The sequence below is a fragment of the Ipomoea triloba genome, chromosome 12, assembly GCF_003576645.1.
Source record: "Ipomoea triloba cultivar NCNSP0323 chromosome 12, ASM357664v1".
In the NCBI taxonomy this organism is placed as follows: Eukaryota; Viridiplantae; Streptophyta; class Magnoliopsida; order Solanales; family Convolvulaceae; genus Ipomoea; species Ipomoea triloba.
In genome coordinates, this window is record NC_044927.1 from 10182192 (window position 1) to 10194521 (window position 12330).

The 12330-nt window shown below is 34.4% G+C and overlaps 1 protein-coding gene across 1 annotated transcript; it reads right to left on the reverse strand.

The window, feature by feature from the left end:
- Nucleotides 1-2850: 2850 nt before the first annotated feature.
- LOC116000181 lies at nucleotides 2851-9304 on the reverse strand. The gene is made up of 8 exons (XM_031240213.1): nucleotides 8744-9304; nucleotides 7170-7355; nucleotides 6726-6818; nucleotides 6428-6610; nucleotides 6245-6347; nucleotides 5979-6161; nucleotides 4049-5187; nucleotides 2851-3600 (listed from the first exon to the last, which is right to left on the reverse strand). Exons 1-8 carry the CDS (start codon nucleotides 8987-8989, stop codon nucleotides 3172-3174), a joined length of 2562 nt encoding a protein of 853 aa, XP_031096073.1. The 5' UTR covers nucleotides 8990-9304; the 3' UTR covers nucleotides 2851-3171.
- Between the last annotated feature and the right edge of the window lie 3026 nt (nucleotides 9305-12330).

The following is a 12330-nucleotide window of genomic DNA, read 5'->3' on the forward strand; positions in this document are numbered from 1 at the left end:
CCAACTCCCCATTCTCTTTTCTTTGCCACATAATCATCTCTTTCTTACACATATGAGAAACCCCACTAAATTAAAGGTGCTCTAATAAAATTGATTATAATAAAAGAAATAAACGGTGCCTAATGCGTCCAAATAATAAAGTAGGGTTGTATGTGCACGTGCATGCATGGAATTGAATATCATGGAGACAAGAAATCTTACACGAATCTAATAATATGACAATATAATCCAACAATATATATATGCTAGCTACCAAATCCTTTTGACATAAACTACGTAATCAACATACCCACCATACGTAGACAAAATTGTACGTAATACACGACTCTATTTAATTTTATTTGACTTTGTCTTTCTTCTTACCACTGATTGATCAATTGAACCTATTTAACAGGCAGGCTAGATTTGTATGGAAAATTAGACCATGATCCACTATTATTATAACACTGTAAATTAATTAAGAAGTATCATTAATTGATGGGGTCATGGAATCACGGAATTATTTTATTGCAATGGTCTTGGTCAAATATGAGGATTCATCTTTTTTTTTTTAATGAGGTTTTGGCCCAAGAATAATAGGAGTCTTGTTGAGCAAGGGAAAGCATGGTGGCCCAAAAAGGTAGAGGAGAAAGAAGGTATGGTGGCCCATTGGAAGAGGGGGCATGGGTAGTAGGGATGGCAATGTGTCCCGTTCTCGAAGGTATAGGGTCATGTTCAGGTGTGGCCGCGTCTTAATGTGTGAACAGTGCGGCCTCACCACTATGTATACAGATATACACCACTCAGTGTTAGAAAATGCACCACACAAATATTCACCGTTAGGTACACATCACCAAAAAACACACCACTAGGTATGCAAATGTACACCACACAATGTTAGCAAATGCACCATTAGAGGCAGGGGAATTATGGTGCATTATTTTGGCTGTGGTGTGTTTTATGGTGTTTTTGTGTATTTTCATTGTGGTGTGTTTTATGTATATATTATTTTATGTATTATATAGAATATAGAATTATAGATTTAGTATGTTTTTGTGTATTGTAGATTTATAGTATACATTACGCTAGATTATACAGTGTGTATTTGAGTATGCTAAATGAAAGGGAAGGGGAAATGTTAATAATCATATCACTAATACCTTTATAGGAGTTGAGTAGTTGACCTAATAGCATACAGTATGCTAGATTAATTTTTTATAGTATATAGTATGCTAGATTAATTGTTTTTTTTAAAGAAATTGTACTAAAATAACACTTTAACTAAGAGTTGACCGGGGACAGGGATTCCCCGTCCCTGTCAAATTCACCGCGGGGACGGGGATGGAGAATTTTTCCCCTTCCTCGCCGGGGACAGGGACGAGGACGAGGATGGGTCGGGGTCCCCGCACCGCCATACTCCCCGTCCCCGCACCGCCCTGTTGCCATTCCTAATGGGTCGTCACTATGGGGGGCGAACCTCTAACATGGAATCACAAGCCCCAACCCGCCAAAGTTACTCTATATCTTGTGTAGGATAGTGTGACAACCTATACTTATTCAGATTTTGGTACTGGCAATATAGTAGCGGGACCATGCTCATTGGCCTCCTCGGCTCACAGCATGGGCAGCGGGGGTTGAGCATCCCCTAACACCCCCGTCGGGTGGGGCCATGGAGGCCTCTTGCATGAGGGTGTATAGCATAGGGGTATGTAAGAGGACAGAGAAGGGAGACGAGAAGTTGGAGACATTGAAACATAGCATGGGAGTATGTGGATGGTATAGGCATGAAGGGAAAATAATCATCGGACACTTAGCAGCCAATGAATGGGTCTTCCATGCTATAAATAAATAAGCAGCCATGCCTCCCTGGCTCCCTCTTAGGGACATCATTGTCTGAGCTCTACAAACCTCAAGGTCAGTGGTATCTTGTTTGAAATTTCAACCCATTCACCTGGTTTCGACTCCTTGTAACATATTATTATATTTCTAGTCCACCACTTGGGCTTTAATATTTATTGCTTATTTGTTTAATCTTTAATGAAAGTTTTTGTGTGATTTCAAAAAAAAAAATTTAATGTGGTAGAGTCTCTTTATTAGTAACATTACCATGCTAACGGTGTAATAAGCTAAAGAAAGTTAATAATTACTGTGCACTTTTCTATTTTGGAATCCGACACCGTGCCTGTACATCAAAACTTTCCAATACAATATTCATTTAATTATTACAATTATTAACGTGATCGAGTCTATGACATGGTTGAAAGGTCCGTGTGTGTCTTTTTTTTTAAAACTGTTTAAATATTTTTAATTTTTTGACTAATAATTATAAATTATTTAATACTTTAATAATTAATATTAAAATATTAATATTAACCTAAAAACATCTAAAGTTTGAACAATTTAAAATTTATTTTGCTCAAAACGATTTCTTTTTGAGTGAAATAACTTTTTTTTTAGTACAATAACTTTTTTTTTTAAAAAACAATAACTAATCGGCCAACTAGGCTAATCGGTGCCTAGAAGACCTTGTCGGCGCCTAGAAAGTCTAGTCGGCGCCCAAGAGGCATTCGCGGTCAGTGCCTAAGCGACCTAGTCGGCCGCCTAGACCACCGATTATGGTGATACGCTAAGTGGCCTGCCAGCGCTTAGCCAGAATCTTTGCAACAATGGTCTTATTATAAACCAACATTAATAGCTACGTACTTTATTATGCTTTGGGAGGGGAGTTGAAACCAAAATATAGTAATGTTAACATGCTAAACAGGTCTAAGCCAAACAGAGTTAATAATTTTTTTCAAAAAATAAAAAACAGTTAATAATTAATGGGGGCTTTTCTATTTGGGATACTGCACGTTGCCTACACATCAGAAATTCCCAACATAATATTCATTTAATTATCTAACATTAAACATAAAGGCATTGCATTTGAGCTGGTAAGTGCCTTACTAAATTTTACAGGAAACTTGAGTTCAAATTACAAAATACTGAAGGAGCCATTGAGAATTGCAGCAGGCTCAGACTTCTTTGTTAGCAGAAGACCTATAAACCCTACTTATATAGCAACAAGATTGATTGTTTCTTTGAGATGGTAATTGGAGGCCATGATTTCCAAACCAAGAAATACTTACAAGCCTCCACCCAAATTTCTTCCTAAAAAAAAAAGAAGTCGAGTCTCATAGAAAAGGGAGTGTCTCATACATTACTACCATGATCCCGACTGAAAAGTGGCTTTGACAGCTGCGACCCTAAAGTTGGCGAAGCTGGACTGGAATGCTGAGGAGGAGGTGTTAGGGCATGCTTTTGTTGTCGGGTTCGTTCTAACAAGGGTGCCCTTGCTGGAACGTCCGCACCTGACCCAAACTCGGTAGCTCCCTCGGGGTGAGACACTAGATCAGTCTTGTTAGGATGGTGCTTAGGATGCCCCCTGCCACAAGGGGAAGATGACGGGTTCACGACACTTTGATCAACAGCAGATTGGGATTCTGGTGGCTCGTGGCAGCTTCTCTCGAGCGTGTTTGTCTCTGTAAATGATGCATTCCGTCCATTTGTTCGAGGGGACCTCATTGGAGCTTGACTCCTTCCCTTCCAAGCTGATGACCTATAACCTTTTGGCGGTTGATTCTGCAAAAGTTAATGCAGAAATCTAATATCAAACAACCGCCTGGGACAAGAAAAGAGTAACAGTTTTATTATAATTGCTGCATTGGACTGAAGGCCCGCATATTAGAGAACTACTTGGCTCATCATTATAAAAGAGTTTATTACCAAAATGGTCCCTCGACTATTGCTATAGTTAAGGGACCATTTCAGTAATTAATTTTTGACTGAAATGGTCCCCTGACTATAATGAAATTACCAATTTGGTCCCGATTTAATGGTTACCAAACGGTAAAATAAACGGAGGACCAAAATGGTTAAATTTTTCAAAGTCGAGGACTTAATTGGGCAAGAAAAATTACCGAGGACCAAATTGGTAATTTCGTAATAGTCAAGGGACCATTTCGGTAATAAACTCATTATAAAATTTTCACATGGCCACTTCATCAAACTGTATAGCACAAGTATATACCATGTTTGGAAAGTAGGTTCCAGTTCCCCGTGGTTTGGGAATATCTTCTAAGCCGAAAGCCATACTGGGAATTGACAGAGGGTTTATTGCATAGAATGCTTGACTTGGAATGATACTGTTAGCACCCCCATGTAGAAAACCGTTCCTTTTAACCTGTAATGGCTGCTGAACTGCATCCCATGAATATGTTAAGTAAACTGAAGCCGGCGATGCAGGTATAGGGAAAGTGAGCATGTGCGAAGCATATTCATGGCACCACCGGCCATATTGCAGACAGCTGAAGTGATAGTTGAAGTCACCGCTAAGATCCAACAAAGAATTCAAAGGCTGCATACTTCTACCACCAGTAGCAAACGGCCAGTCCTGTTTCGCGTGATGCGAGCCATTAGAGGAAGCAGGCGTTTTGGGGGACAAAGGGACATCCTTTGTTACAACGGGAATTGAAACCTGATGTTTATCGATCGAACGATTCTTCTCCGGGCCCTTTCTTTCGTTAGCTCTTTGTTTTAACCCAGAAAAATGTTTCCTGTTGCAGCTGGCCTGCTCTGAGTTTCCCATTTTCGTCTCCCCGTTGCATGTGGGGCTAGTGAAGTGGTTGTGAGGTGGCATATCAACTACATAGGCGCCCCTATCGTTACCCAAATGGGCAAAGCTGTGGAGATGACTGGGAAACTTAAGGTCTTGATTTATTGAACTAGCGAGTTCCATTGCATCTCCAAGAAGACGATAGTCCAATGCATTCCCCGCTCCATGCCAACCAGTCTCCAATGGCAGCTTCGATTGATATGCATCCATGGTGCTTTCTTGATCTCTATCTCCAATGTTGCATGATCCATTGGGGAAAACCTTGCAATCTCCACTCGTGCTCGTGAGATCACAGGATTTAAGCCTAGAATTGAGCTTCTCAACTTGAAATAAATTGATCTCTGAAACAGCATATGCAGAGCAGAAACTATTGTAGCCAGTTAGTGGGTTAAAATCGCGAACATCAGGCCTCTGCCCACTCCCATGCCGAACCAAAGTGTTTGAAAAAAATTTACGAAGTTCATCAACAGCATTTTTATCCTCTGACTGCAGAAGTATTCTCCCAAGCTTCCTAGCACCAAATGCAAAAGCACTCCGTATTCGATAGAAATTTCCTGTAAAATAAAGAATAGATGGAAATCGTTATGTGAGCTTAAACACATAAATTCACAAACACTTGCAATATTCGCGTGAAACACTTTGGACCTTTAACAACTATGATAGGATAGTTTGCAAAATAACTTGTTTTAGTATAGGAGTATGGGTTCTCTAGTCACACTGGATGTTCAGTCTGTACTCCCTTTATATGCCCATAATATATATATAGAGAGAGAGAGAGGGAGAGAAAGAGTTGCATTCAAATGAGAACCATGTTTCAGGTGAGAAAATGAGAACTGCATGTATGAACACAATCTACTACACAAATGCACCGCAACTACTCCAGGGTCTCCATCGTCATCCAGGCATGTCTGGAAGTTGTGGTACATTCATATAGTAGATTGTGTGCACTCATGTAGTAGTTCGCACGTCCTCACCTAAGGGTGGTTCTCATGGGAGCGCAAGCCTATATATATATATATATATATTAGATTTTTTTTTTAAAGAAAGGAGTTGAAATCTGTGATTATGGAACATCAGTTCTACAAAACTGTCAGTTCAAAACAAAGTGAGAATTTTCCAAAATGCATGAAACCAGAAGCTCACAAGGGACTACTTCATTTCAGCTTATACCACACTAGGACACATCAACGTTAAAGCAAATAATAGCTAAAAATGGTGAACAAATTTATTGACTATACAGGAAAAGGAGAATGTCACTTCACAAACAGTTCCTAAAAACCTCAATCAAATCTTCTTGCACAAACAAAAACAGAAAATAAGATCAGAGAAATGAATTTGCTCACACCTCTGCTGACACTGCGTCCTAGATTATTATTTTCTTTGAGAGGATCAACTATGTTAAGATGCTTTGATGAAAATGTTCGAGAATTCAAGTCCATCCCTCTTGAAACTGAAAACATAACAGCACAATAACTGAGGAAATCATTGCTGAGCAGTAAACCACCACCATCACTTTCGGGCGCTTCAGCTGCAAAAGGTACAAGAAAATCCTCTTGATTAAATCAAAAGAAGCGCAAATGAACCACTGCACTGCCCGTAGAAGTTACTTACCGACAATATTGGGTAAAGATGATACGCGAACCGGACCACTTAAACTAATACAATACTTTTCCCAATCAAACTTGCTAAAGTACTCCAGAAATCTGTATAGAACCTTAAAATTACAGTATCCTCAGTCATTAGGGGCACTGAATGTGAAAACAACGTTGGATCTGAAAGTCCAAGGAAACTTACTGCTAAAGGACCATCTAATTTGGAGTGAAACAGATGAAAGATGTACAGAACCAGAGTCTCCAAAGCATAAGTAGATATCAAACCATGATAAGCACCAAGTATACGACTTTCGTAATAACACCAGGCCTTGATCAATATAATGCTGCGCTTAAACAGATGATCTTTGCCAATAAGACGATCAACCTGTACCAACATGAACTGTGAGCATGAATTTCTAACATTACACGCATAAAGGAAATTCAATCACTTGTTACTAGTTTCCATAATAATAAATTTCAATTTCAAAAAATTAATTTACCTGTTCGAGAAAGCACAAGGTACAAAGGCCACCTATTTGATTGAAGGAAATGTCAACAATAATATTTTGTACAATACATTTCACAAGCTTAACCTTCCATGACAAAGCAAAGCATCAGTTAGCATTATCAGAATTTGAATATTTAAAGTAAAAAAGGCTAATCTAGTAGCTAAAAAGTACAGATTCAAAGACAAAACAATAAGAAAATAATTTACATCAATAAATGATTTCTTTCCATTAAAATAATTTGTTAAACTAACTAGCTAACTTTAATTACAAGTTTACAACACTTATTTTGCATTAGTTATAATTATATCAGGTAACACTAACACTCATATCAGGAAGTATTTACTTTACAAAAAATAGCATCATGCATAAGTGACAATAAAAATGTTTCATTAAAGACTCAACTTTTATCGCAAATATTTAGAGAAAGATCAATACCTCAGCACGAATGAGTTGGACATCTGTTACTATGAACTCTGCACCCTTATTGTGTTCTTCTTCTTCAAGAAGAGATACCAAATCATTAGCCAAGGCATCCTCCATCATTGGACCACCAAAGATAGTCAAGTCGATGTCACCATCTGGAAGATAGGTCTTCAGAGGTACAGATCCATACGGGAATACCTGTTATTGATTCAAAAGTGCATTCATAATGAATGATAATTTCAGATAGCATATATATTTTCAGCTTTCAACACTGTATATAATTTTATTTTTTAAAAAAAGAAATATAGGTAAGATAGTATTTTAGTTTTTTCAATTCTCCAACGGGAATAAAGTGTGCAAAATCTGAGCAGATTTGGTGCATGCCACAGATTTTTGCCATTTTGGATCCTACCTTTACACAATTACACTTTGATGAACAGGAAGAATGGTATCATTTCCGCTTGCCTAAAACAAAATTATTGATCATCTAGTCTTACATCTTTTTGAACACTATAAAAATTAAATGTTCTACACTGTCAACTTCTAGATATCCCGACTTACTTCTATATTCTTCAACACCAGTAAACTTCTAGAATAGTAGAGTCCCTCAATTCTCAACGAAAAAAAAAAATTTAAGGTATGATTATATGAACCCATCAGTCATGACAATTTTTACACTTGATGCCAAGCTTGTTCAAACGAAAGACAAAGGAAATAACAAAAATCTATAGACGGTAAGAATATGGTCTTGTATTTTTTTCTTTTTTTGGAAAATAAACCCAAACTCCAATAATGACAAATATCATGAAACAAAGCATCAAGAATGAAAGAAGGGAGTGTGAAACACCACTCCCTACACTCAGACCAACAGGTGACTTCCCTTGAAATCAAATGGGCGACACAATTTGCTGAATGTTTAATAAAACAGAAATCAAAATAGGGAAAACCCCTTGCAATCACTTCCACATCATCAACTATAATACCAAAAGCGGAAGCAGTAGAACTAGCGAATGGCATTAACAACATTCAAAGAATCTGTTCTTATATAGGAACTCATAATTGCTTTTAATGAATATCAATCTCCAACCAAAAGGCACACATGCAAGACTAGGTTCCATCCACTAAAACATACACTTCAAATTCAGTAATACAAGCCTTCCACATACTTGAGCTTTACTCTTTGGCCACATGATAATACAAATCTTTTGGTGACAAAGAAAATCGAACATAGAATCAGGAATAGAAGCAAAGTAATAGAAATGTAAAATGTCTCAATGAGACCCCAACTTAAACAACCATCGCTGATTTCATCAAAAACATACAAGAAATCAAAGTTTTGCAACCTTCAACACTTTTTTGGTTTTCTTTTCCCATAAAACCGCAAATTCCCTTAATCAACCAACTAAATGTGACTCAAAGCAACCAAACAAGCGGTACCAACTACACAAAATCGAATTTTTTTTCCATTGCAAATCCAATTAAACATTTAATCACCGGAAAAGGTAAATAAATGAAAAGGGAACAACGGAAACATTGCAGAAAAAGGAAAGAAAAACACATGCAGAAATATTGAGTTGAAGTCTAACCTCACAGCCAAGAGATCCTCGGACCAACCTCTGAACATAGTCGATGACCGCCCTTCTACGTTCCTCAGACACAGCAGTCGGTTGGACCTTCTGAAGAATGCATTGGGACACTTCCTCCGCCGTGGCCCAACGCTCCGCCCCGATACAAAACGGGTTCGGGCTCGCCGTCGACGTCAGTGACGGTACCAGCGTCACCGCTCTCCCTTCTACTGCAGGCTCGTCCAGAGGCTCTCTAAGATCACCCATGAAAGCCCCAAAAATTTTTTCACCTTAAACCACCGTCAAAAGATGAATTTAAAATAACCCAAAAAATAAATTTTAAAAAATTCACCCAGTCTGCGATTTCGATCAGATACAATTGAAAAGGGAAATGGTCAGAGAAAGGGTTTTGTTGGTGAAAATGTCGGATTAAAAATTCTTCAATTATATGTTTTCTCTGCGAAAAGGATTCGTCTTTTCTCTTTTGTTGTCAGTATTAATTTTTTTTCTTCGTCACTGTGAAAAAGAAAATGATAAGCAAAGGAACAATTTTTGGTGTTCTTCGAGTGTTTGGGGAGAGAAAATTTTAAGTGTTGTTTGGACGAGATGGGACTTTCTATTTATTTTTTATTTTTTTAAAATGTATATTTAATGAGGGTTGAGACTTGAGAGTGCCTTTCATTTCTTTTCTCGTTTTCAAACAATATTAATTACAGTATAATATTAAATATTCTTTCTTGGAACATTAGTATTAATTTTAATACTATATATATTCTTTCATGGATTTTGATGTAGAATGTACTCGGTAATTATGTTTTTGAATTTTGAATGACTTCTAGGAAGAACATTTATTAATTTCCATTTTTGACTCAAAGAACTAATTTCACTTTATGTTTTTACTTAAACTAGTATTTTCGCACGTGCGTTGCACGAAATGGATTTGTTATAATATTTTTAGAATATTTAGATCGATATACAATTATATAAATTATAACATCGAATATTATATAGCGTAATTGAGGAAATTAGTTTGATCGATTATGTTTTCTGATATTTTTCTTGGTTGAATTAGAGTAATAATTGTCCAATTACTCGTGTGATACACGGATAAATTTTTTTATTATATATTTAGACAATAAAAATAAAGATGAAATTATAAAAAAAAAATTCTAATATTGAATGTGTATATTTATTTTATTATAAGATTGTTAACCAAAATAATCCTAATCAGGACTATTTTGGTTTGGACAATGAACTATTTTTTGGTAAAAATTGCATAGTTCGAGATGAAATTGAGCAAGTTCCTAATAGTCGAAGGATCAAATTGGATATTAACTCGTCATTTTACATCCAATCAACTAAAAGTAAACAACTAATTTACTAAATACTTTTTTACAACTAGTTAACACTATCAGTTAGTCAAATTTCAATTAACCCAATCAACTATCAATTGTTTGCCAAACACCTATAAATTCTTTATTCTTTCTTGGAATTTGATGTATACTATATATGTTATATGTACTCCGCACTTACCTTCTCGAACTAATTTCTTTTTTTGAAAACACTCCAGAACTAATTTCACTTTGAACCTAAATTAAAATTTCTATATTTACTTTATAGTTATTAATATGACTAAATTGTTATTTGACTTTTCAGATTAATCACTTTTTTTTTTAATACTACTAACTCTATTACAACTCAACCTATTGAAGCACAAAAGTCAGTATTGACTGCACTGAGGCTCGAATCCAGCACCTCCCGTATAAAGGGAAGGTCCTTGACAATTAATCACTTTTAATATAAAATATATAAAACTATTTTGCTTTTACCAATTCAATCTTTCTACATGTCAAAGCATTTCAAATATTTCAAACTCAACGTGATAACTTTGAAAAAGTTAAGTATTTTTTTTTGAAATCGAAAAAGTTAAGTATTAATTTTGATTAAATTTATAATTAAAAAATAATTATTAGTATTCAAAAAATAAGTATTAAGTATGGTTAAATTAATAATTAAAAACTAAATGTAAAGTTTCAATGTAGAGTGCATTTATTTGATCCGCCAACGGCTCTCTAAAATATTGTTGAGTGAATTATGATCGAAGTAATTAAAGTTATTTAATGGCCTAGTAAAAAATTTTAAAAGTTGAACTTATTTTGCGCATACTTACCACTATTCACCCACATTATTGGTTTACTTATGTTTTTAATCATTAGTCACATTAATGCATTTTGTGTGATTAAAAAAATATTCGGCAAAAAAAAAATTAATGTAAATAAAAAGTTGGCATTATATACCAAAAAAAAAAATATTTATTGTCTTATAGTAATGCTATGAACCATTTCTAGATGGTTTAAAGAGAATATAAACACATGACAAGATTTGTTTAAAATAATTTTTAATTGGATTTTTAAAAAATAATTGTATTAACAATTTGAAAGAGGAAAGAAAAAGGAGGAATAGTAAAATTAGAAAGAAAAATTACATGAAAGTAATAATAATGTACAGGTTAGCGTTGTAGATAGTCACACTAACATATTTAATGGGGCGTGCGTATTTAATTAAGATTTTGTAGATTTAAAAAGAAAAAAAAAAAAAAAAACTTGAAAAGTTTAACGGCAATAGTACCTAAAAAGAAAAGTCCACAAAATTTCAACACAATTAATTTTACCGTGAATCACGGCTTACCAAATTGTAAATACAAATAATCCAAAATTTCATTCGAAGTACAAGGATAACGTTTGCTCACAATTTACCAATTTATCCAACATATCATATGAATTATTCATCATTTATAAAATAACTAGTTCCTTTCAAAAAAAAAAAAAAACTAGTTAAATGAAGCATGTTGCGCAACTAAATAAATGTCTAATGTTAAAAAGAAATTGTATAATTACATTATTAAAATGAATAAATAAATTAAAAACTAGTATAGTTTGACATACAATTGATAATTAAATTGTTCATTTTTTATAATTATATATATATTTATTATATTTTATCCTAACAAAATATTCGTATAATATATTAATTAAGAAAATTGAAATCATAATCAATAATAGTGAGCATTAAACAATTCAGATTGTCAAATATATAATTATATGTAATTGCGTAATAAATTGTTCCATTTTGTTAAAACTCAAATAAATAGAAAAAAAATATTATATTTGCTTTTAACCATCACAAGATTTTAGCTAAAAGTTTTATATACACTAACACTATAAAAAATAATGCAATTAAAAAGTACAATTAGAAAATAAATTTCTTAAAACACAGAAATATATATTTTTAAACTAACAACTCCTTTCTGAAATGGAATAGGCAAAACTTAAAAAAAAAAAAAAGAAAAAAAAAAGAGGACAAAGATGAACATAATTTTAATTCCAATTAATTATAAATTATCAATGCAACCAATTAAATGAATGCAACAAGAAAACTCAATGTATAAATTATCAATGCAACCAATTAAATGAACATAGTTTTAATTCCAACTAATTATAACTTAACGGTGTTAAAAAAAAGTTTAAAGATGAAGAATAACATTGAAAAGTATTTGTATTAGTATAAGAAAGAGAGTATAAGGAACAAGTTACACTAACACAATTCTA

Coding starts and splice junctions, on each gene's coding strand:
- LOC116000181 (XM_031240213.1), bottom strand. CDS start 8,989: ATGGGTGATCTTAGAGAGCCTCTGGACGAGCCTGCAGTAGAAGGGAGA. Junction 6,819..7,169: donor TCCAACTCATTCGTGCTGAG/GTATTGATCTTT, acceptor TTGTCATGGAAG/GTTAAGCTTGTGAAATGTAT. Junction 6,611..6,725: donor CCTTGTGCTTTCTCGAACAG/GTAAATTAATTT, acceptor ATGTTGGTACAG/GTTGATCGTCTTATTGGCAA.